Source organism: Mobula hypostoma, chromosome 1 (genome assembly GCF_963921235.1).
Source record: "Mobula hypostoma chromosome 1, sMobHyp1.1, whole genome shotgun sequence".
Classification (NCBI taxonomy): domain Eukaryota; kingdom Metazoa; phylum Chordata; class Chondrichthyes; order Myliobatiformes; family Myliobatidae; genus Mobula; species Mobula hypostoma.
In genome coordinates this window covers 207,200,815-207,226,698 of record NC_086097.1, presented here as the reverse complement: position 1 = coordinate 207,226,698, position 25,884 = coordinate 207,200,815, and the positions used below count along the sequence as shown (strand labels likewise).

Genomic DNA, 25,884 nt, shown 5'->3' with positions numbered 1-25,884 from the left:
TCCTGTTGAACATCCTCTGGAACCTTTCCAATACCAGCGCATCTTTTCTAAGAAGCGATGCCCAAAACTGTTCACTATACTCAAGGTGAGGCCTCACCAGTGCCTCATAAAGACTTAACATCACATCCTTGCTTTTGTATTCTAGACCTCTTAAAATGAATGTTAACATGGCATTTGCCTTCCTCGCAATGACTCAACCTGCAAGTTAACCTTTAGGGTGTTCTGCACAAGGACTCCCAAGTCCCTTTGTCCCTTTGCATTTCAGATTTTTGAATTTTCTCCCTGTTTAGAAAATAGTCAGGACGTTTATTTCTACAACCAATGTTCATGACCATGCACTTTGCAACAAAGTATTTCATTTACTACTTTCTTGCCCATTCTCCTAACCAGTCTAAGTCCTTCTGCATCCTACTTGTTTTCTCAACACTACTTATCCCTCCACCAATCTTCGTATCATCTGTAAACTTGGCAACAAAGCCATCTATTCCATCATTCACAAGGAATTCTGCAGATGCTGGAAATTTAAGCAACACACATCAAAGTTGCTGGTGAACGCAGCAGACCAGGCAGCATCTCTAGGAAGCGGTACAGTCGATGTTTCAGGCCGAGACCCTTCGTCAGGACTAACTGAAAGAAGAGTTAGTAAGAGATTTGAAAGTGGGGGGGAGGGGGAGATCCGAAATGACAGGAGAAGACAGGAGGGGGAGGGATGGAGCCAAGAGCTGGAAAGTTGATTGGAAAAAGGGATATGAGAGGATCATGGGACAGGAGGCCTAGGGAGAAAGAAAGGGGGAGGGGAGCACCAGAGGATGATGGAGAGCAGGCAAGGAGTTATTGTGAGAGGGACAGAGAGAGAAAAAAGAGGGGGGGGGGAGGAGGAGGAAGGAGAAATAAATAAATAAATAAGGGGTGGGGTAAGTACGGGAGGAGGGGCATTAACGGAAGTTAGAGAAGTCGATGTTCATGCCATCAGGTTGGAGGCTACCCAGATGGAATATAAGGTATTGTTCCTCCAACCTGAGTGTGGCTTCATCTTGACAGTAGAGGAGGTCATGGGCATATCAGAATGGAAATGGGATGTGGAATTAAAATGTGTTGCCACTAGGAGATCCTGTTTTCTCTGGTGGACAGAGCATAGGTGTTCAGAGAAACGGTCTCCCAGACTGTGTCGGGTCTCGCCAATGTATAGAAGGCTGCACCGGGAGCACCGACACAGTATATCACCCCAGCCGACTCACAGATGAAGTGTTGCCTCACCTGGAAGGACTGTCTGGGGCCCTGAATGGTGGTGAGGGAGGAAGTGTAAGGGCATGTGTAGCACTTGTTCCACTTACAAGGATAAGTGCCGGGAAGGAGATCAGTGGGAAGGGATGGGGGGGACGAATGGAAAAGGATGTCGCATAGGGAGCGATACCTGCAGAAAGCAGCATCCCCTTTATCTATCCTGTTTGTAATGTCCTCTAAGAATTCCAGCAGGTTCATTAGGCAAGATTTTCCCTGAAGGAAACCACGGTGACTTTGTACTATCTTGTCCTTTGTCTCCAAGTACTCCATCAACTCATCCTTAACAATTGACTCTAACATCTTCCCAATCACTGAGGTCAGACTAACTGGTCTATAATTTCCTTTTCTTAAAGAGTAGAGTGGCATTTGCAATTTTCCAGTCCTCTGGCACCATGAGAGTCCGATGATTTTTTTGAAAGATCATATCTAATGTCATCACAATCTCTAATGCTACCTCTTTCAGAACCCTAGGGTGCAGTTCATCTAGTCCGGGTGACTTACGTACCTTTATATCTTTCAGTTTTTTGAGTGCTTTCTCTCTTGTAACTGTAACTGCACCCACTTCTATTCCTTCACACACTTCAACATCAGGCATACTGCTAATGTCATCCACAGTGAAGACTGGTGCAAAATAATTTAGTTCATAAGCCATCTCCTTGTCCCCTGTTATTATTTCTCCTGCCTTATTATATAGCTGTCCTATATCCACTCTCATTTCTCTTTTATTTTTAACATACTTGAAAAAACGTTTACTATCCACTTTGATCTTTTTTGCTAGCTTGCTTTCATATTTCATCTTTTCCCTTCTAATGATTTTTTTTAGTTGCTCTATCTTCCCACTAATTTTTGCTTTGTTGTATGCCCTTTCTTTTGCTTACAATAGGTTTGACTTCCCTTGTCAGCCACGGTTGTGCTATTTTACCATTTGAGTATTTCTTCATGCCCAATGCATATGTCCTGTACCTTCCTCATTTTTCCCAGAAACGCATGCCATTGCTGTTCTGCTGATATTCCTGCCAGGAGCTCCTTCCAATTTACTTTGGCAACTCCTCTTTCATACACTGTAATTTCCCTTACTCCACTGAAATACTGCTACATCAGTCTTTTCTTTCTCCGTATTAAATTTCAAGAGATGAAGAAACAGATGGTGTTGGATTTCCCGAAGAACTGCTGAGTGGCGAATATTATTGCTTTGTTCAAGAAAGCCAGTAGGGATAATCATGGAAATTAAAGACCTGTGAGTCTTACATCGGTGGTAGGGAAACTTTGTGAAAGGATTCTTAACAGTAGTATTTATGAGCATTTGAGAAAGCTAGGGAATTAGAAACAGTCAATATCACTCTGTGGGGAAGATCACGTCTTACTGATTTGATTGAGATTTTTGAGCAGGTTATAAAGATGATCAATCAAATTAGATCAGAGAATGTTGTCCCATAGATTTGAGTAAAGTGTTTGAAAAGGTTCCTCATGAATGATTCATTCAGAACATTAAGGCGGATGCTTCTTTACTTTATTACTTTATTGTCGCCAAACAATTGATACTAGAGCTTACAATCATCAAAGCAATATTTGATTCTGCGCTTTGCGCTCCCTGGAGTACAAATCGTTAGTAAATATAATAAAAATTAAAATTATAAATCATAAATAGAAAACAGAGAAGGGAAAATAAGGTAGTGCAAAAAAACCGAGAGGCAGGTCTGGATATTTGGAGGGTACGGCCCAGATCGGGTTCTTTGGTGACTTTACCATTTGGATTGAACATTGGCTTATCCATTGAAGACATTAGGTATTTTAGGTATTGGTTGACAGGCCTTATTCTTGCTGGAGATCCATGGTTAGTGGTTTTCTGCAGGGATCCATGCTGGGACCTTTGCTGTTTGTGATATATAAATGACGTGGATGAAAATGTGGATAACTTACTGAGTAAGCATACAGATAACACAAAGATAGTGTAGCTGATCACCAAAGGATGCACCAAGATGTAGAACAATTGCTGAAATGGATGGAGAAAGAGCAGTGGCTGTTATTTTGAATGTGCTGCCGGAGGAGGTGGTTTAGTCAGATTTAATCCCTACATTTAAGGTGCATATTGGTGAGACAAGACATAGAAGATTATGGATCCAATGCAAGCAAATATGATTAATGTAGGTGGGCAAAAGTTGGAAAATACTGTATGTGTGGGCCCAAGGCCCAATTCTGTGCTGTATAACTCTGAGACTATGACTGCGCAACAAGAATAGATATAAATAACATCTGAACACTACAGATGTTTTACTTCCATAGATTATTTTTCACAATGGGATCCATAGAATCATGTGTAGAATCATTCAAGGCAGTTCCAGGTACCAGCCCTCATGCTCTCTTCCAGTGGACTTCAATCTGATGGAAATTAAAGGTGGAGTATTACTCCATTGCAAACAAAGATTCTGCCATTAATCATAAAAAGTTTGCCAAGCTCAGCGAAGATCTCCTGAAAGTATAATGTGTGATTACTTACTTGCAAATTGCAGACCCAGTGTTTACAGTGACTCTCCTTGGTGATGTGTTCTGGTGATTGAGGGGGATGACACGGTAATGTAGTTGTTAACACAAAGCTTTACATTCCCAGTGATTCCCGCCACTGCCGCTACTCCAGTTTCCTCCCACAGTCCAAAGACATACTGGTTGGTAGGTTAATTGGTCATTGTAGATTGTCCTGTGATTATGCTAGGATTAAATTTGTGGAATTGCTGGGCAGCACTGCTTGAAGGCCTAGAAGGGCCAATTTTGCTCGAAACACGTAAATAAATAAATGAAATAGGTAATTCTTTGCATAATAAATTATTCATAACTTATTTTTTCCTCATAATCATCAGCATGTCCACTTACTTTCATGTCCAACATACTAAAGAACTATATTCGGTTTATTTTTATGTCACATTAAAGATCAAGGCTATTTTAAATAGTATTATCTAAACGTGCAAATTTAGTTTTAGTTTTATATACTTAATTGGTTGATTTGAGTTGGCTGTGCTGGTGGACTTCAGAAATCTGTTTGTAAGTAAATATATCCAGCCTTAAGCAACCCCTCTCTAAGTCCTTGCCTGCAGTCTTTATGCTTTTATATGGCTGTTTGCATTCGCAAATAACCGATAGAACTATCACTCTTGAGCTAGATTATTGATGGTGGTGCAGAGGTTAATGACTAAACTAGCAATCCAAAGTTCTCTATTTACTACAAAAATACTCAAGTTCAAATCCTCCTTTAGCCACTGTGGAATTAAAGTTCAGTTCATAATCTTTTCAAAAGGATGGTTATCGTTCATGATAGTCACAAAGCTGCTGAATTATTGCAGAAACTTTTACGGTTCAGTGACCTCCTTATCCACTCTAATCCCAGACCCATCATTGTGGTGGCAGTCTACCCAACCCATGTAGCTCAAGATTAATTAATATTTTTCTTTGTGACCCAAATGGTCATTCAACTCATCAAGTTCAGATTTAATTCTCCTAGCAATCCCATCAATACTATTCTTCCATTTATTATATTGTAATCTATTTCCTCATTGCTGCCGATTAATAAACTCAGCCCAATTGTTCCTATATTATGGCTAATTTACAGTGGGTGGATCCCTCAATGGAGAATGCCTGTGCATGACTGAAGCACAAGCAGCCACCACACAGATTTTGACAGGTTGAGGTCATGGAGTGCAAGACAACTGGGGACCATTTACTGCTGCAGCCTTCCTCAGTCTTCACTGCTGTTGTGATGTGTCATTATCTTCTGCTAGCTCCACTGTTGAGGACTTGTTTGGAGCACTCTTTTTCTGGAACCTCCTCTTTCACCTTACCGCCATGGAGTTAACCATACCAGAAGTTAAACTCCTGATGACATTACTCTCAGGATTTCAGGAACTCACAGGCAACCCCCCCCCCCCGCCATCACAACAAGGTGACAATCCTCAGAGAAAATATACCTGATAATCAAGCTGATTTTGGAAAAGGGGATGCCCACGCAATCAAGAGGAGAATATGGGAGTGCCATACTGACAGCACCAGGGATTAGCTCTTCACGTTTGTTAATTTAGCAGCAGCAGTTCAATGCAATACGTAATCCAGCAGAGAACAAATATAATAATAATAAATACAATAATAATAAACACAATTAAAAAAACATAATAAATAAAGAAAAATAGATAAACAAGTAAATCAATTACATTTATTGACTAGATTTTTAAAAAATGTGCAAAAACAGAAATACTGTATGTTAAAAAAAATGTGAGGTATTGTCCAAAGCTTCAATGTCCATTTATGAATCGGATGGCAGAGGGGAAGAAGCTGTTCCTGAATCGCTGAGTGTGTGGCTTCAGGCTTCTGTACCTCCTACCTGATGATAACAGTGAGAAAAGGGCATGCCCTGGGTGCTGGAGGTCTATAATATGGGCACTGCCTTTCTGAGACACCGCTCACTAAAGATGTCCTGGGTACTTTTAGGCTGGTTCCCAAGGTGGAGCTGACTAGATTTACAAACTCCTGCAGCTTCTTCTGGTCCTGTGCAGTAGCTCCTCCATACCAGACAGTGATGCAGCCTGTCAGAATGCTCTCCACGGTACAACTATAGAAGTTTTTGAGTGTATCTGTTGACATGCCAAATCTCTTCAAACTCCTAATAAAGTAGAGCTGCTTCTTGCCTTCTTTATGACTACATCGATATGTTGGGAACAGGTTAGATCCTCAGAGATCCTGATACCCAGGAACTTGATCACCTGGACAACACAATTGAGCAGCTGTTCAATCTCTCCACTTCTGATCCGTCTATGAGGATTTGTATGTGTCCCTTCATCTTACCCTTCCTGAAGTCCATAATCAGCTCTTTCATCTTACTGAGGTGGAGTGCCAGGTTGTTGCTGTGGCACCACTCCACTAGTTGGCATAACTTATTCCTGTACACCCTCTTGTCACCACCTGAGTTTCTACCAACAATGTTTGCATTATCAGCAAATTTATAGCTGGTATTTGAGCTATGCGTAGCCACACAGTCATGTGTATATAGAGAGTAGAGCAATGGGCTAAGCACACACCCATGAGGTGCACCAGTGTTGATCGTCAGAGAGGATGATATGTTATCACAAATCCGCACAGATTGTGGTCCTCCAGTTAGGAAGTCAAGGATCCAATTGCAGAGGGAGGTACAGAGGCCCAGGTTCTGCAACTTCTCAATCAGGATTGTGGGAACGATGGAATTAAATGCTGAGTTATAGTCGATGAACAGCATCCTGATGTAGGTGTTTGTGTTGTCCAGGTGATCTAAGGCCATGTGGAGAGCCATTGAGATGGTGTCTGCCATTGACATATTGCGGTGATAGACAAATTGCAATGGGTCCAAGTCATTGCTGAGGCAGGAGTTCAGTCTAGTCATGACCAACCTCTCAAAGCATTTCAGCGCTGTTGTAGTGAGTACTACCGGGTGATAGTCATTAAGGCAGCACACATTATTCTTTCTAGGCACTGGTATAACCATATAACCATATAACAATTACAGCACGGACACAGGCCATCTCGGCCCTTCTAGTCCGTGCCAAACGCTTACTCTCACCTAGTCCCACTGATCTGCACTCAGTCCATAACCCTCCATTCCTTTCCTGTCCATATGGCTATCCAATTTTACTTTAAATGACAATATCGAACCTGCCCTGACCACTTCTGCTGGAAGCTCGTTACACACAGCTACCACTCTGAGTAAAGAAGTTCCCCCTCATGTTACCCCTAAACTTTTCCCCTTAACTCTCAACTCATGTCCTCTTATGTGAATCTCCCCTACTCTCAATGGAAAAAGCCTATTCATGTCAACTTTATCTACCCCCTCATAATTTTAAATACCTCTATTAAGTCCCCTCTCAACCTTCTACGCTCCAAAGAATAAAGACCCAACTTGTTCAACCTTTCTCTGTAACTTAGGTGCTGAAACCCAGGTAACATTCTAGTAAATCTTCTCTGTACTCTCTATTTTGTTGACATCTTTCCAATAATTCGGTGACCAGAACTGTACACAATACTCCAAATTTGGCCTTACCAATGCCTTGTACAATTTTAACATTACATCCCAACTCCTATACACAATGCTCTGATTTATAAAGGCCAGCATACCAAAAGCTTTCTCCACTACCCTATCTACATGAAATTCCACCTTCAGGGAACTATGCATCATTATTCCTAGATCCCTCTGTTCTACTGCATTCTTCAATGCCCTACAATTTACTATGTATGTCCTATTTTGATTAGTCCCACCAAAATGTAGCACCTCACACTTATCAGCATTAAACTCCATCTGCCATCTTTCAGCCCACTCTTCTAACTGGCCTAAATCTCTCTGCAAGCTTTGAATACCTACTTCATTATCCACAACACCACTTATCTTAGTATCATCTGCATACTTACTCATCCAATTTACCACCCCATCATCCTGATCATTAATGTATATGACAAACAGCACTGGACCCAGTACAGATCTCTGAGGCATACCACAAGTCACCGGCCTCCAATCTGACAAACAGTTATCCATCACTACTCTCTGGCATCTCCCATCCAGCCACTGCTGAATCCATTTTACTCCTTCAATATTAATACCTAACAATTGAACCTCCCTATCTAACCTTCCATGTGGAACCTTGTCAAATGCCTTACTGACGTCCATATAGACAACATCCACCACTTTACCCTTGTCAACTTTCCTAGTAACTGCTTCAAAAAATTCAATAAGATTTGTCAAACATGACCTTTCATGCACAAATCCATGTTGACTGTTCCTAACCAGGCCCTGTCTATCCAGATAATTATATATACCATCTCTAAGAATACCTTCCATCAATTTACCCACCACTGACGTCAAACTCACAGGCTGATAATGGCTAGGTTTACTCTTAGAACCCTTTTTAAACAATGGAACAACATGAGCAATATGCCAATCCTCCGGGACCATCCCTGTTTCTAATGACATTTGAAATATTTCTGTCAGAGCCCCTGCTATTTCCACACTAACTTCCTTCAAGGTCCTAGGGAATATCCTGTCAGGACCTGGAGACTTATCCACTTTTATATTCCTTAAAAGCTCCAGTACTTTCTCTTCTTTAACCATCATAATTTCCATTACTTCCCGACCTGTTTCCCTTACCTTACACAATCAAAATATCCTTCTCCTTAATGAATATCAAAGAAAAGAAATTGTACAAAATCTCCCCCATCTCTTTTGGTTCCACACATAGCTGTCCACTCTGATTCTCTAAGGGACCAATGTTATCCCTCACTATCCTTTTGCTATTAATATAACTGTAGAAACCCTTTAGATTTATTTTCACCTTACTTGCCAAAGCAACCTCATATCTTCTTTTAGCTTTTCTAATTTCTTTCTTAAGATTCTTTTTACATTCTTTATATTCCTCAAGCACCTCATTTACTCCATGTTGCCTATATTTATTGCAGATATCTCTCTTTTTCTGAACCAAGTTTCCAATATTCCTTCAAAACCATGGCTCTCTCAAACTTTTAACCTTTCCTTTCAACCTACCAGGAATATAAAGATTCTGTACCCTCAGAATCTTTAAATTACCTCCATTTCTCTATTACATCCTTCCCATGAAACAATTTCTCTCAATCCACTCCTAAATCCTTTTGTATCTCCTTAAAGTTAGCCTTTCTCCAATCAAAAATCTCAAACCTGGGTCCAGACCTATTTTTCTCCATAATTATATTGAAACTAATGGCATTGTGATCACTGGACCCGAAGTGCTCCCCAACACATACCTCCGTCACCTGACGTATCTCATTCCCTAACAGGAGATCGAACACTGCCACTTCTCTAGTTGGTAGCTCTATGTATTGCTGCAAAAACTATCTTGCACACATTTTACAAACTCCAAACCATCCAGCCCTTTTACAGAATGGACTTCCCAGTCTATGTGTGGAAAATTAAAATCTTCTACAATGACAACCTTGTGCTTACTACAAATATCTGCTATCTCCTGACAGATCTGCTCCTCCAATTCTCTTTCCCCATTAGGTGGTCTATAATACACCCCTATGAGTGTTACTACACCTTTACCATTCCTCAATTCCACCCAAATAGCCTCCCTAGAGGAGCCCTCTACTCTATCCTGCCAGAGCACCGCTGTAATATTTTCTCTGACAAGCAATGCAACACCTTCCTCTCTTGTCCCTCCGATTCTATCACACCTGAAGCAACGAAATCCAGGAATATTTACTTGCCAATCACACCCCTGCTGCAACCATGTTTCACTAATAGCTACAACATCATACTTCCAGGTATCAATCCATGCTCTAAGCTCATCCATCTTTCTTACAACGCTCCTAGCATTAAAATAAATGCATTTAAGAAATTTTCCACCTCTTGCTCTATTTATCACTAACGGTGCAAACAACTTTACTATCTCCTTTTTCTTCCTTCTCCCCTACATCTGTTCCTACATTCTCATTCCCCTACCCCTTGTATCTAGTTTAAATCCACTGGAGCCTCTCTAGCAAACCTACCTGCAAGAATATTTGACCCCTCCAATTCAGATGTAAACCATCCTGCCGGAACAGGTCCCACCTTCCCTGGAAAACTGCCCAATTATCTATAAGTCTGAAGTCCCCCCTCCTGCACCATGTCTTCAGCCACATGTTGATCTGTGCTATCTTACTATTTCTAAACCTGCCTGCACGTGACACTGGTAGCAATCTCAGGATTGCTGTCCTGGAGGTCCTGTCCTTTAACTTGGTACCGAACTCCCTGAACTCACCTTTCAGGACCTCCTCACTCTTCCTACCCACGTCATTGGTCCCTACATGGACCACGACATCCGGCTGCTCACCCTCCCTTTTGAGAATACCGAGAACACGATTGGAGATATCGCAGACCTTGGCACCAGGGAGGCAACAGGACATCTGGGATTCTCAATCTCTTCCACAGAATCTCTTATCTGTTCCCCTAACTATGGAATCCCCTATCACTACTGCTCTCCTCTTTTCCCTCCTTCCCTTCTGAGCTGAGGGTCCCGTCTTGGTGCCAGAGACGCAACCACTGCAACTTGTCCCTGGTAGGTCGTCCCCACCCACGATGTACTTATTATTGGTGGGAACAGCCACAGGGATGCTCTACTCATTCTGTCTATTCCCCTTCCCTCTCCTGACGGTCACCCAGCTACCTGTCTCCTGACTCTTGGGGGTGACTATCTCCCTGTAACTCCTGTCTATTTATGCCTCTGCCTCCTGAATGATCCGAAGTTCATCCAGCTCCAGCTCCAGTTCCCTAACTCGGTCTGTCAGGAGCTCTAGCTGGATGCACCTTTTACAGGTGTAGTCATCAGGGACGACTGTGCTCACCCTGACTTCTCACATACTGCAAACGGAGCACTCAACTGCCCTAACTGCTGCCTACATTATCTTCTCATAAGGTAATTAAATTAATTAAAGGAACCAACCCGGCCTTACCTCACTTGGAGTGAAGCTCGTCCTTCAGCCTCTGCTCGCCAAAGCCACTTGAGCCAAAACCTTCCTACTCTGTCACCCGCTCCGTTAACCTGCTCGCTTTTAAACTCTCCTGCTGCCTCACGGTCCAACTTTCATGCGCTTGCGCAGTCGTGCGCCATTCAACTACCGAAGAAATGACCAACCCTCCTCAATCTGTTTGCTTTTAAACTCTGCTGCTGCCTCATAGTCTGACTTTCACATGCTTGTGCAGTCGTGCCCCATTCAACTGCCCCGTACAATTGTTGTCTTTTTGATGCAAGTGGGAACTTCCACCAGTAGCAGTGAGAGGTTGAAAATGTCCTTAGATACTCCCGCTAGTTGATTGGCACATGCTTTTGGAGCCTTGACAGTTGCTCCATTGGGACCTTTCACCTTGCGAGGGTTCACCCTCTTTAAAGACAGCCTAACATCGGAGACCACAGGGTCATCAGGTACAGCAGGGATCTTCACAGCTGTAGTTGTGTTCTCCCTTTCAAAGCGTGCATAGAAGGAATTGAGTTTTGGTCTCTTTATTCTCAGAACTTTTTACTGCAAGATAAATGAGATTACTTCTTCAGGTGGGATTGTCACGTACCCCGTGACGGGTTAAAGAACCAGCAGAAATGGATAACACTTTGGAGTCTGGTATTGCTATTAACTAATGGTATTTATTAGTAACTATGCATTACAGTAATAAAATTCAGATTTATTAAACAGGTTAGCAGTAAGTGTGGGAATATAAAAAACAAGCTTTATCAAGCCTAGGGGTAAATGGATATAGTCTTATGATGATGAGTAAAGTTCAGTTCAGTTTGTGGTATTGAGTTGAGTAGTGGTGGAGAGAGAGAGGTGTTGTGGTTGTTCGAGTAAGCCGATGTCATCAATTCTTCCCGTTGTCCTCCAAAATCCTTTTGAAGTCACCGAATGTGACCACAACAAGGGGATTGCTTTCTGTGGTGGGGTTATCAACCCGGGCGAGGGTTGGACACACTAATAACTTCCCACTGGTCACACCTTTTCCACACTGTGAGAGCCACTGATCAATTCTCCTGATTGATCCTCCAAAAACCCACCTTTCTGTGGGCACAACAAAGCTCATCCAGTGTCCAAAATCATGTCTCTGTCTGTCTACCAGCTGACCTTCTAGTTCTCTCACCATGCTGAACACCAGCTGTCCATCAAATAGCTCCTCCCTTCTCTCTCTGTAGGAACTGAGAAGCTGGCAGTGCCCTTGCAGAAATTCCAAACAAACTGTGAGCAGTCTTGACCTCTCTCTCTTAATAACAAGGTGTTCATGTTAACAACAGGAATTCTGCAGATGCTGGAAATTCAAGCAACATACATCAAAGTTGCTGGTGAACGCAGCAGGCCAAGCAGCATCTATAGGAAGAGGCGCAGTCGACGTTTCAGGCCGAGACCCTTCGTCAGGACTAACTGAAGGAAGAGTGAGTAAGGGATTCCCTTACTCACTCTTCCTTCAGTTAGTCCTGACGAAGGGTCTCGGCCTGAAACGTCGACTGCGCCTCTTCCTATAGATGCTGCTTGGCCTGCTGAGTTCACCAGCAACTTAGGTGTTCATGTTGTACAGCTCTCCTTCTCTTTTTAAAGGCATTGTCCATAAGGGATAATTCAGGATCCGGTCATAGGATTCACACACATCTGATCTAATTTTTTTCTCAGTAATTGTTGATTAAACATAAATACATTGCATAGTATATTCTTCATTACCATTTAACATATCAAACTGTTCTCAGAAATTTAACATAGACACTAATTGTTATGATTAGCTGCTTGAGTGAGAAGCAATTACATTTTACATTACAACATACTATCAGTTTATTTACAACAACCTTGGGTTACATTGCAAGCCACTTTATTTTTATTCTGCCTTCTTAATACCATCTTGCATCGGTGTCTCCTTCTCTAGCAACGCACACACAAAATGCTGAGGTTCTCAGCTGCCCAGTTAGCATCTATGACAATGAACTAACAGTTGACATTTCATGCTGAGACCCTTCTCTCCTATTTTCTTTCTCTACTTCATTTGTTCATTGCCACAGATGAGCTGTCTTTTTTAGATGGCAACGTAAACAATTGCCAACTTTTGTTTTCATCCTATCACATCAATTCTGTCAGTTTCTTCACTCCTCCCCATATGTAGGACAAACTATTCTTGCCTTTTCACTTTTTGAACTCTGATGAAGGGTTATTGGCTTGAAATGTTAACTTCCATTCTGTTACCATTGATACTGTCTGATCTGTTGCATTTCCCCAGAATTTGTAGTATTTATTACGAGGGGGATAGATAGAGTTGACGTGTATAGGCTTTTTCCATTGAGAGTGGGGGAAGATTCAAACAAGAGGACCTGAGTTGAGAGTTAAAGGGCAAAAGTTTAGGGGTAACATGAGGGGGAACTTCTTTACTCAGAGAGTGGTGGCTGTGTGGAACGAGCTTCCAGCAGAAGTGGTTGAGGCAGGTTCAATGTTGTCATTTAAAGTTAAATTGGATAGATATATGGACAGGAAAGGAATGGAGGGTTATGGGCCGAGTGCAGGTCGGTGGGACTAGGTGAGAGTAAGAGTTCGGCACAGACTAGAAGGGCCGAGATGGCCTGTTTCCGTGCTGTAATTGTTATATGGTTACGGTTATTTCTCTTTCTATTTGTATGGACAGCAGACTTCTGTCACCTTTGAGATTTTTTGAAAAAGGTAATCTCTTCCAAACTTTACTTTTGGATTATTTTATGATAACACAGAAGGAATCTGTTCACTCCATAGAGTCCATGACATTTCCCAGGGAAATTAGTCCTATTCCTCCTTGTTATTTCCTCTACCCCCTTCAATTTACGTATTTTCTCTGATGCTTTGACCAAACTGCTGTTCCACTTGCTCCCAGAAAGGTCTTGTATGTAACAGCGTAGCTCTCCTTTCAGACACAAGAACACAAGAAAATAGGAGCAGGATAGGTCACCAATCCCCTTACGTCTGCCTCACTATATTGCCTCAACTCCTCTTCTGATCCCAAACTTCCAATACCTTGATCTTTCATATATTTATCTGTACTTACCTCTAGTATACCTAATGATCTACCCCTCCCACCCTTGTGGGGGGAGGGTGTGGCAGAGAATTCCAGAGATTCACTACCCTCCGAAAAAAATGTTCCATGTACCTTAGTTTTAAAAGACCAGCCCTTATTTTGTATCTATTTTCTTTGCTTGTGGCTCTCCCATAACTGGAACCATCTCAATATCTACCCTACTATGGTCTTATATGTTTTGATTATCAGTCCACATTATTCTAATCTCCAAAGCTGTCAATGCTCTCTTGATATAACATTGCTCTCATCTCATCCTCAGCTCAAGCCTTATTTTCTCTAAAAATATAAAGCTGTCAAATTTCATCTGCAATTCTATCAATACATAATTGACTGTGATGTAGATATGTCCAAGGATTAGATATTGCTAATCATTACATTGGATATTGCTGTAGCTACCTTCCTGGACAGTGTGAATAGTTGCTCTCTCATCTCAGGTGTACTGTCTTCCATGGCTATAGGTTATTATGTGGAAATCTTTGAGCTACCATTTTCTACAATTGTTCTGTAACATTTCTAGCAAATAGCTGGAGAATCAAGATATACTGTAGACTTGTGCTTTACTCCTCAACACAGGAGTTTGGGGGGTCCTATATATTAACCTGCAATTATGTGAGATAGTTTAATGAGATAAGCATGCAGCTATTTGAACTGTCTATGAAGGCAGGTGCAGTAACCAAGACAACTGGATGCCTGTATAGCTGGATAACAGATATGCATTCAGGAATATGTTACCTGAATTTTTCACATTAAGTTGAACATGCAAATTGGTTGCTGTCCCAGACAAGAGACCAGTACTTTATTTCTATATTTCCCTCCTTTGACTTACTCCTCAGTGCCTTCCTTAATATTCTCCAAGTGGACCAAGTTAGTCATTTGTTGGCACTTCTTGAACAGCAGCAACCCAAATTCCTCGCATTTTCTCTCTAATTGATCTTCTTAACCAGCATAGCTGCGAAACATTTCTATCTAATTCAGTATATGCAGTTGTAATCCAGAGTAGAGCCATTCCTGCATCTCCCTCTTGTTCAAATCAAATCAAGTTCAAAGTTCAATTATCATTCAGACCATACGCGGATACAAAAGTCAAATCCGGGGTTCAGGTGCGTAACATACATTCAAAATAGAAAGCGAGAAGAAAAAAGTCACACACACACACACACACACACACACACACACACACACACACACGCACACATTGCTACACAAGAAAAACACATGTAGAGTTCAAGTCCCTGAGTGACGTGCAAATTGATGGTACAGCTCCTGGCAATCCAGCCTGTTCTTCTGCCAGTTGAACACTGGAGGGCAGCACTGATGGGAGAGACCAGTTCCTAACTGAGCACAAAGACCATGCTGCACAGCCTCCAGTGTCATCTCACCTGCACTGTAGCAGCAGGTAAGCCTGCTTGAGGCCTTGTCCTCGCTACGACTGAGGCCACACTGCTGCCTTGTTGCCTGTTTCACCACCAGTGTCCAACAGGGTCTTGAGATCACAAGAAAAACATATAAGGCAGTCACTCATGGTTACTCTACATGCTGCTTTCATGCACCAAATCCGATGTTTTCGAGTAACCAGCAGCAACGGTCTGCACCCAGGTCAGCTCCTCTGAACCTTCTCCCAAATGGCCACTGGCTTCTCCTTCTCCCAGCTGACCTCCGGCTTCCCCTTCTCCAAGCTGAGCGCCGGCTTCTCCATCTACTGGCCAAGCGCCGGCTTCTCCCTCACTCAGCTGCCTGCCGGCTTCTCTTTCTCTTGGCTGAGCACCAGCTTTTCCTTAACTCTGCCACCCGCTGACTCCTTCTTGTCCCAGCCAAGTACCAGCTTCTCCCTCTCCCAACGTCTGCCTGCTTCTACTTCTCCACCTGAGTACCAGCTTCTCCTTCTCTTGTCCGAGTACTGGCTTCTCCTTAACCCAGCTGCCCATTGGCTTCTCCTTAACCCAGCTGAGTACCAGCTTCTCCTTCTCTTGTCTGAGTACCGGCTTCTCCTTAACCCAGCTGCCCATTGGCTTCTCCTTAACCCAGCTGCTCACTGGCTTCTCCTTCACCCAGCTGAGTGCGGGGTTCTCCCTCTCCGGGCCAAACGCCCGTTCTCCTTCTCTGGTCCAAACACCGGTTCTCCCTTCTCACAGCTCAGTATCTGCTTCTCCTTCTCCTTCTCCAAGCCGCCCACCAGCTTCTTTTCTCCTGGCTGAGCGCTGGCTTTTCCTTCTCCGACTCATCCACCAAATTCTTGACATCCCAGCTGGTGGCTCTGAACTACGAACTAATGCAGTAGACCTGTTGTTCTTGGAGTACAGTATCATCTTACGATCGTAAAAAAACACATTTTAAAAAGAAAAGTGCACCCTTGGTTGGCCCCCCATGAAGCCACTCTTGAATGCTTAAGCTGTTCCTTTGTTTCTGTTATCAGTGTCCTGACCCTACATGCAACATGCACCATGTTTAGTGAGTACCATTTTGTTGCATTCTCAACTTTATTCAAGAAAGGCATTGGATGCTAAAGATAAGTTGCACTTTTCTGTGTTGTACAACTCCATAACACCATAAATCTATAAAAGGGGACAAGATGGTCTTTGGTGTTTGGTAATTACAGGGAATTTTCTTGCTGTCTGCCACAAGGAAAGCCATCACAAGGGTCCTTAACTAATGGTTGCTTCCTAAATGAGAATGTGCTGCAGATTTTTTCCAGAGATAAAGCAGAGTAAAAGAGATAAAGGGATCATTGTTATTTTGTAAGAGGCAACAAGACCCACATTCTATTCTTATGGTGCTGCGCTAAAGCAATTCACCTGCAGAAATGGGCATGTGGTAGAAGGAAGGAGCTTGGAATGTGAAAACCAGAAGGAAAAACTGGCACAGAGTATATGAGGCAGCTGATGGTGGTGCATCAAGGATTCAGGAATGGATTTCATGAAGCTCCTGTGCCACATTGATATCTTTCAGCACTGCATGAGGCAATATAAAAATTACAGTTTTAAAAGTTTAAGGAAAGTGATCATCATTACATGGAAACTCCAAGAAAAATGTGTGAATCAGCTCCAGTCACTATCCACAGAGTTTAACAACACACCACAGTCTTTGACTCCATCAGTCACAAGGGACTATACAAAACACTTCTCAAATTTATTTGCAGGCAGAAATTTGTCCCCTCTTCTGCTTCCCCTATCATGGTTTTCAAGCCTTGATATTAACTGCTGGGTCTATGACAGGGCCATTCTCAGTGAAATATTGTAGCTTCATTACCTCAACACATTGCTCAATCTTTCTTCATTTTTTCCTCGGTGATATATCTTACTTACAAAAAACAACTTGTAGCTGTGGAACTAATATTCAGTGCCAACGGGAGACTGATTAGTTTGTGGTGACCACCCTACAGAGCCAATGTTACCCAATTTCATTTGAATGGCAGCACTAAACCCTCTGACAAGGAAGGTTCATGGTGTGAGCATGGAAAACATGGACCAATTCCCAAATCTTCAGAGCCATTTTTTGGTGAAGCAGACATCAAAGGTGAACAGTGTCATCAGCCAAAACACACAAGCTCAGATTTTAACCAGTTGAAGAAGAGCATATAAGGATTAAGTCCTCAGACCTCAAAGTTAAAAATTCAAAGTAAATATATCAAAGTACATATATGTCACCATTTACTGTTTTTTTTGGGACATGCTCAATAAATCCAAGGACCATAATAGAATCAATGAAAAACCATGCGTAACAGGGCAGACAAACAACCAATGTACAAGCTGTAAATACAAAAGAAAAAAAAAGAAATATACTAATAAATAGATAAATAAGCAATAAGTATTGAGGACATGAGATGAAGAATCCTTGAAAGTGAGTCCATAGGTTATGGGAACAATTCCGTGATGAGGCGAGTGAAGCTGAATGAAGTTATCCCCACTGATTCAAGAGCCTGATGGTTGAGCGGTAATAAATTTTGACTGTTTCTTATTTCTTCCAATGATGCTGCCTGCCAGACCTGTTGAGTTTCTCCAGCAGCTCATTTATTTTCTCTCTTTCTCCTGTGTCTTCTCATTCACCTGATGAGCGGTACGGTATAACCATGTTGAGGTGATGGTTCCGTTTCAATGCTGCATGATTTCCTGACTCTCCATCTACAAGGGTAAGTTAGCCTGCAATGTCCACTATATGCCTCACAACTGTCACAGCTACCTTGACAGCACCTCATTCCAACCTACTTCCTGTAAAGATCCAATTCCCTTTCCAATTTTACCATCTCATTTGTAATGCACCAATGCATTTATGATATTTTCTTTTCTCCTCATCTGTGGCTTTTTCTCTACCATAATTAGTAGTGCTCTTCACTTATTCTCCACTATTGATTGCACCTATGATCTCATCTCCTCTCCTCCCAGTCAGAATAAGGCTTCCCTTGTCTTCACCTTCCACTCCACCAGCCACCATCTTCAGTTCCAAATCCTCCATAGTTTACACCAGCTTAAAAATGCATTCCTCCACCAAAAATTTTTTACCCTCACTCCCTTTATCAGGATTTGGAAGGCATCATTCCTTCTGGACCACTTTTCTATATCTAGCAATCACTCCATTTGTCACAGCAATTTTATTTTTCATCTTTGGAAAATGAAATCCTAACCTTTTACCTCTTCTTTTACCACCATTCAGTGGAAGCAGTGATGCCTTGAATTTCTTCCAGATTGCTCTATTGGATTCAGTCTAATGATATGGTCTCTACAACTTTGGAGAAACCAAGTGCAAATTGGGAGATAACTTTACAGAACATCTCTATTCAGCTGAGAAAAGAAACTTGGAGCTTCCCATCTCCTAACAGTTAATTCCCTTTCTTGATCTGCCTGTGTTTGGCCATTGACACTTCTCCAACAATGCTCAACAGAAACTCAATGAACAGCACCTCATCTTTAGTCTGGGCATGGTGCAGCCATTCAGACATAATACTGAATTTAATACCTCTCTCTCCCTCTCCCCCTCCCCCCTCCCCCCAGATGTTCTATAGACTTCTGTTGCAACTTCTTTTTGTTTGTCTTCTCTCTCTCCAGTTGATTCCTTTTAAAATAATCGTTACCTTGACAGCTTTAGTTAAGACATTCCCTCTTTTCTCTTCAGCCCTCCGCATTTCTCCAATTATACATATACTTGTCCATGATTGAGAATGTCAAACTCATTTCTCTCCCAACTGACTTAGCTTGAACCCTCAAATGCTTCCACCATTTTCTGTATCTGTACTAGATTTCCATCATCTACAATTGTTTGCTCCATTCATTTCCTTGTCACTGAACAAATTTTCTGTTTCTATTCATTTCTGGGCCTCCATGGCTAGTCTGATGTCTGGTTCAGGCGGTGCAGGCTCGAAGGGCCGAATGGTCTACTCCTGCACCTATTTTCTATGTTTCTCTCAAATCACTCAAGAATGAGAAATGAATCCACAATCTGCTGTGAGTTCCACTTTCCACTCACACCAAGTTGTCCTTTTAATACAAGGTTAGATTTATTTACTGGGGCAACAAGTAAACTAAATGTGCTGGGCCATGTACAAACAATTGTTTGTCACACCCTCTACTTCACAAGATAGGCCCTTTTCTTTTGGCTATTGACCTAATGTCATCAGGGATATGAGGTGCCCCAATGGTCCTTACCTTTTCTATTCATGTACAGAATATTGGAATGCTCACCACCTTTATCCTTGCATCCTTTTAAATTGTAACACTTGCTACTATTTGACTGCTGACAATATGTACCACATAAGTTTCCAATGTTTCAAAGGTACATTTAATGTCAGAGTAATGCATACAATCTACATCCTGAACACGAGGAATTCTGCAGATGCTGGAAATTCAAGCAACACACATCAAAGTTGCTGGTAAACGCAGCAGGCCAGGCAGCATCTCTAGGAAGAGGTACAGTCGATGTTTCAGGCCGAGACCCTTCGTCAGGACTAAGTCGACTGTACCTCTTCCTAGAGATGCTGCCTGGCCTGCTGCGTTCACCAGCAACTTTGAAATCTACATCCTGAAATGCTTTTTCTTCACAACCATCCACGTAAACAGAAGAGTGCCCCCTGTCATAAGATGGGGGGGGGGGATGCTGGGAGCGGACCCAAATGCAAGACACAGACACTGAAGTACTAGGAACAGGACAGGACTAGATTTAGGGACGTGACTGGATGCAGACTAGTAGCTGGAACAAGAACACAGACTTGGGCTAGGACATTGGCTAGGCAAGCAGGATCAGGACATGGAACTGGGAACTAGGAGTCTGGCCTTGGACTCCAAGCCAGAGACTGGACGAGGACCCAGAGCCTGGGTCTTGACTCGGGCTTGGACTCCGAAACTAGGAGAAGACATGACGTGGTCTTGGGAAACAGGACTAGGCGAGGCTACAGGACAGAACGAGAGACTCCTGAGCAAGACAAGGGAACTCCAGCACAGGACGAGGCACATGGACAGGACGAGAACATGAAGCCTTGATTTGGTACTCAGGAACAGCCGAGCTTTGGACTTGGAATGACAGGAACTTCGGAACCTTGGACTTGGGACAACAGGAACACAGAACACAGAGCCTTGGTCTAGAGCACAGGAACACGGAGCCTTGGACTTGAGAGACAGGAATACAGGGAAATGGAACACAGAGCCGGGACCCCTCCTTAGGAACAGGACTTAGGGCCGGGACTCATACACAGAACACAGAGCCAGGACTCCTCCTTGGGAACAGGACTTGGGGCTGGGGCTCTACACAAAATGCTGAACACGACAAGACAGTTCCCAACGCTAGGTAGTGGCAAACGGTGGAACCTTGACACACTGATCTCCTGCCGTGGCACTGACCTTTGATCTGCCGTCTCCATGCCGAATAACAGCCATTTTGGTGCCATTCAACAGTCCTACACACTCCCTGTGACTTCCTTGTAGAAGAAAAGTACCAGTTGTGACAAGAATACACATAGATAAGATGTTAGCTGTCCTGTGTGATCAGCAGTTGGTCTGCCACCTGTCTTCAAGAGAGAGATAAGGAACACAATGAAACAGCATCTGGAGATGTGTAATGAAGGGACGGGAGAGAGAGAGCTGTCTGGAGCGGCTCCCCCTTTGAACCCTGAACTGTTTGAAGTGATGGACAGGTGATCTGGAGATGTGTAATGAAGGGACGGGAGAGAGAGCTGTCTGGAGCGGCTCCCCCTTTGAACCCTGAACTGTTTGAAGTGATGGACAGGCGATACCCCATCAGGGAGATAAAAAGGGACAGGTTCGCTAAGGTAAGACACACACGACACCCGAGGTAACGAGACCCTGGAAGTGGTGCGCCTCTCATGAGTCGGTGGGAAGTACCGGACCTTAAACGCACAGGGTGGCAAGGTACGATCAGTGGGAACCCGGTGTGTGTCCACCCTCGCTTGGGTGCCGGGTTCACTGCAGAGGATCGACCGCATCTGGAGGAGGGGTCACAGTCGGTGACCTCAGGTGACATCACAAAGGACCCGCACGGAAAGCTGCTTGTAAGCAATATCGCCGGTCTGTGAGTGGAAGCCGTGTCTGAATGATCAGTCATTCCCGTTCTCTCTCTCTCTCCCCCCCCACGTTGTCCATCGCCATGGCAACGATTACTGCGAACTGAACTACTAAATTGGACTGAACTTTGTGTCACTTTGAAATTGGTCATTTATCCCTAGACAACGATAGAGCTTGATTGATGCTGTTATCTTAATTCTGTGCACATGTGGGTTTATCATTGCTGAACTGTTGCATTTATTATCCTTTCGATTACTGTGTTGCTTGTTTGTTTAATAAAACTTTCTTAGTTCTAGTAATCCAGACTCCAACTGAGTGATCCATTTCTGCTGGTTTGGCAACCCAGTTACGGGGTACGTAACACAGTATTTTACAAAGTAGGCCAAAGTAAAGGGACCATAAAGGCAAGGTGCTTTACTGGAAGCCATGCCTGAAGTCAATGTGTGGATATTGTCAGCTTCTTTTAAGTTGCTCTGTGATTAGATCAGCTACTAAATCAGTTGCACACCAAAACTGGGCATTCACTAGTGATTAATTTAAGTCTGTTTGATTGCAATGCAGGTAACAGAACTTAGCTAGTTGTCAATTAAACTTTGCATGCTTTTGACTATAGAAAATCTGTTAAAGTTTTAAAATGTTATTATTTATTAAAAAAATGAGAAACTAAAGCTTACTGGGGCTTGAAGACTTATTAACTACTAAATCATTTAACAGAATTATATAAACTTAAATAATGAAATTTAATTTAAAAATGCCTTTACCCCTCAAGTAAATTCTCACTCAAGTAAATGAATTCTATCCCAAGGTTCTATGCTCATATCTGTAGAAGCCCTTAGGATTCTCCTTCACTTTGTCGAGTAGAGCAACCTCATGCCTTCTTTTAATCCTCCTGATTTCCTTCTTACGTGTTCTCCTGTATTTCTTACTCTTCTCAAGTACCTCATTTGCTCCTTCCTGCCCATACCTGCTATGCACCTCCTTCTTCTTAATCTTGCCTTTTATTTTGACAAGAACATACAAACTTAGTGACTTTCAAAACTTCACTTTAGAAAGCCTCCCACTTACCAAGCACACCTTTGCCAGAAAGCAGCCTGTCCCAATCCATGCTTGCCAGATCCTTTCTGACACCATCAAAATTGATATTTCTCCAATTTAGAATCTCAACCCAAGGACCAGACCAATCCTTGCCCATAATTATCTTGAAACTAATGATTTCAAGGTTAGAGGAGGAACATCTCCTGGGTAGCATGAACATTGATTTCCCTAACTTCTGGAAATTTCTCTCTCCTCCACTCTCTCTTTTCCATTCCCCTTTCTTGTTACTCTTTCACCATTCTCTTCCCCTCACCTGCCCATCACCTCTTTCTGGCCTTCACCTTCTTCCCTTTATTCCCTGGTCTACTGTCCTCTCCTATCAGATTCCTTCTTCTCCATCTATCGCCTCTCAGCTTCCTACTTCATTCCCCCCCTCCCTCAACCCCAGCCACCTATTTTCCCCATCGCTGGTCTCACCTCTCACCTGCCACCTTTCATTCCCACCCCTCCCGCACCTTCTTATTCTGGTTCCCGTCCCCTTCCTTTTCAGTCCCGATGAAAGGTATCGGGCAGAAACTTCGACTGCTTATTTCCCTCCATAGATACTGTCTGACTAGCTGAAGTCCTCCATCATTGTGTCATTTCCAGCATCTGTAGACGGCCTTGAAGAAGGTGTTAAACTTCTTTTTCCGAATGTCTCTCATATTTCAAATACAGAGTGAGAACAGGAAGGCTCTGCAGACAGCAGCAGACAGCCCTTGACGTCAGCAGCTTTTAGGGAATCCCAAAATTGTGAACATAATCCTCTCACAGCATGGCATACCCAGCACTGACAGATTTACAAGTAACTAGACAGAGTCTTTTTGCTCATATGGGAGATTGCAGAACTATTATTAATTGATGGGCTTCTGTTACAATCCACCGGGATGAAGATGTGCGCCAGAGGTTAACTTGGAAAAAGATTACCAGAGGATGTTTCCATTACTTGCCACCCACCTGAAGTCGATACTGTCACGCTTGCTCCATGTATATAAGACTGGTGTATGGATGGATCGATACAGAGCGCTGTGCATGTCACCCAGAACATTTATTTGCACGTAATTTAAAAAGGTATTTGAAGATTCGAGAAGATATTTTATCTGAATTTATTTACCGTCTCAGTATTTTAAAGATAGCTTGGAGGCAATAGCTTGACATTCAGGTGAGCCTGTGCTTTACTTTTCATTTTTTTCCGAATTCAATATTAATAACATAGGAAGTATTGTATACGGACGATATCCACTCGCTTTAGCCTTCGAATTTAATCCGGTTATATTTTGAGTAGCTATATCGGTTGAGTTATTTTGACCGATTTGTTAGAACACTATAATGTCTCGCCAAACGCGCATTTCTTTAGATATACACGGTGATTTCATCGAACAAATGCAAACATCCAAAATGTCATGGCAAATTTTCGTCTAAATTCGGCATTGTTTCTGCATCGCTTTCTAACTCCTAAAACCCCCTTCAACTTGCTAAATGAATTCTGTGATGTGTGTGCAAAGTAGATCCGAACTAAAGCCTGGATTGCAATGTGCTGCTTTGGCAATACCTTTCCTAATCCATTTCTATAACGTGACCTAACGAGATATTACGTCTGGAAGGAAATATGTTTTAAGGGAGGGATGGACATACTCGCATGATGTAAAACGGGTTAAAACTCAAGAATGTGGAAAGTGAATTGTGCTTGTGACACCTCCACATCCCGTGATGAGCAGCTTTAGATTTGATCTAATGAGCCTTATTTTAAAAAACGGCCACTTTGCAATAGCGCTCTAGTTGTTGTACACGCGGCTTTAAATCCCCTCGCGAGCAAGACTGGAGCACTTTCTGTCAGCAGTCCATTCGGCAGGATTTAGAAGGCAGGACGGAGTTGCCCTGGTACTTCTGAACAGAATGTTAATCTTTTATCGACTTTTCCTTTATGTAGAGATGGGCCGACGGAGATGGAACACTTTGCTGGGCATCGCCCTTCTTTTGGTCACTGCGGGTCACTGTGAAGGCAGAGCAGAGACCAGGCAGAAAGCGAAACAATCACCTTTAGACCTCATCTTAAAAGGCGTGGCAGACAGCAATAACGGGCGGAGGAACACGGTTAAGCGATACGATACTTTCTATGCCCTGGATCAAGACTACAAGAAGTTCACTAAAGAAAAAGCCGTGTTTGTCCCAAGGCTGGAAAAACCAATAGGTAAGGAGAAAGTGAAAGGCTCCTGGGTGCGGATCACCTGCCTCCTAGCATTAAGCTGGGCACGTTAATCCCGGTTACCATACGTAGATCGACATGTTTAACTCTATCTTTCATGTGAGAATTTAGGACACTCCATGCATAAAAGGTTCCGGTTCGAAATCGTCAGGTCGTGTATAATCCTAAATCAGATGATGTTTTTGCCCGGGGAAAATATGCTTCAGTGCTCTTCTAATATATCTCGCAAGAATTCATGAGAAGCAGTTTCCAAACAAATTGATTTATCAAGAGTTAACATATTAAAATATTTTATTACTGTCTATTATTTCACGTTAGTATTTACTGTGTACGGTCTTAAAACAGGTTAAATTCAAATTTTGATTTTATGTTGGCTTAGTGGAAGTAACTGATCTGTTTTGATAAACATGAAAATAACTGAGATGGAAGCTGGCCCTGCTTAGCTCTTGTAACAGTGGGAAACCTTTTCAGGGTCATGTGCTCATCTACCCACAGGACAAATTATTTCATTCGAGTGCACCTCAGATTTCTGGTTGTAAGAGTTGATCTGGGCTGCAGACAGATTGTGGTCTTTGAACACAATTAAAAAATGCAGCAATTACCTTGCTTGAAATAAACCTACCAGGAAGATCTAGATTTCAGGCTTAATAACTCAACTAACCCTTATTTAGTACAATCTAGTAAACAAAAAACCCTATGGATCTATGTTTAGATAAATAAAGGCTGCCAATAAAGAATTGCAACTTGAAATTACACTAGTGCTACATTTTAAACTTCTGGAGAATGACAGCATGATTTAATGTGGCTTGCACATTCTGATTTACTGAAACTTCTTACCATGCCCTTTTCAATTATCTTCAGAACCAAGCTGGATATCATAAAACTTATTATTTACACGCTTCTTGATTATAAGCTAATACATGATTTTACATCATTTTAGTGTTACTATTTCCTCCTTCCCTTTTATACTGGTTAACATTATAAATCCACTAAGATATGGAATTTGCACTTAGTAGCCACTTTATTGTGTACAGGAAGTACCTATAAAGAGGCCACTGTGTGTATTTCTGTATGTTCATTGTCTTCTGCTGCTGTAGCCCATCCACCTCAAGGATTGACATATTGTGTATTCAGAGATGCTCTTCTGCATACCACTGTTGTAAAGCACAGTTTTTTGAGTTATTGTCTCCTTTCTGTCAGCTTGAATCAGTCTGGCCATTCTCCGTTGACCCCTC

General features: G+C 42.5%; 1 protein-coding gene across 3 annotated transcripts in view; it reads left to right on the top strand.

Annotated features, from left to right (window-relative positions):
• Nucleotides 1-23,406: 23,406 nt before the first annotated feature.
• Nucleotides 23,407-25,884, top strand: part of alkal1 (ALK and LTK ligand 1) — a 44,560-nt gene continuing 42,082 nt past the window's right edge. For 2 of the 3 annotated variants that reach the window (XM_063063585.1, XM_063063575.1), the window contains exon 1: nucleotides 24,163-24,634. In XM_063063585.1, coding sequence (XP_062919655.1) covers nucleotides 24,340-24,634 — 295 coding nt within the window. In that variant the 5' untranslated portion in view covers nucleotides 24,163-24,339. Of the gene's footprint in view, nucleotides 23,606-24,162; nucleotides 24,635-25,884 lie in introns of those variants that run through there. The other variant, XM_063063589.1, reaches the window with a different exon arrangement.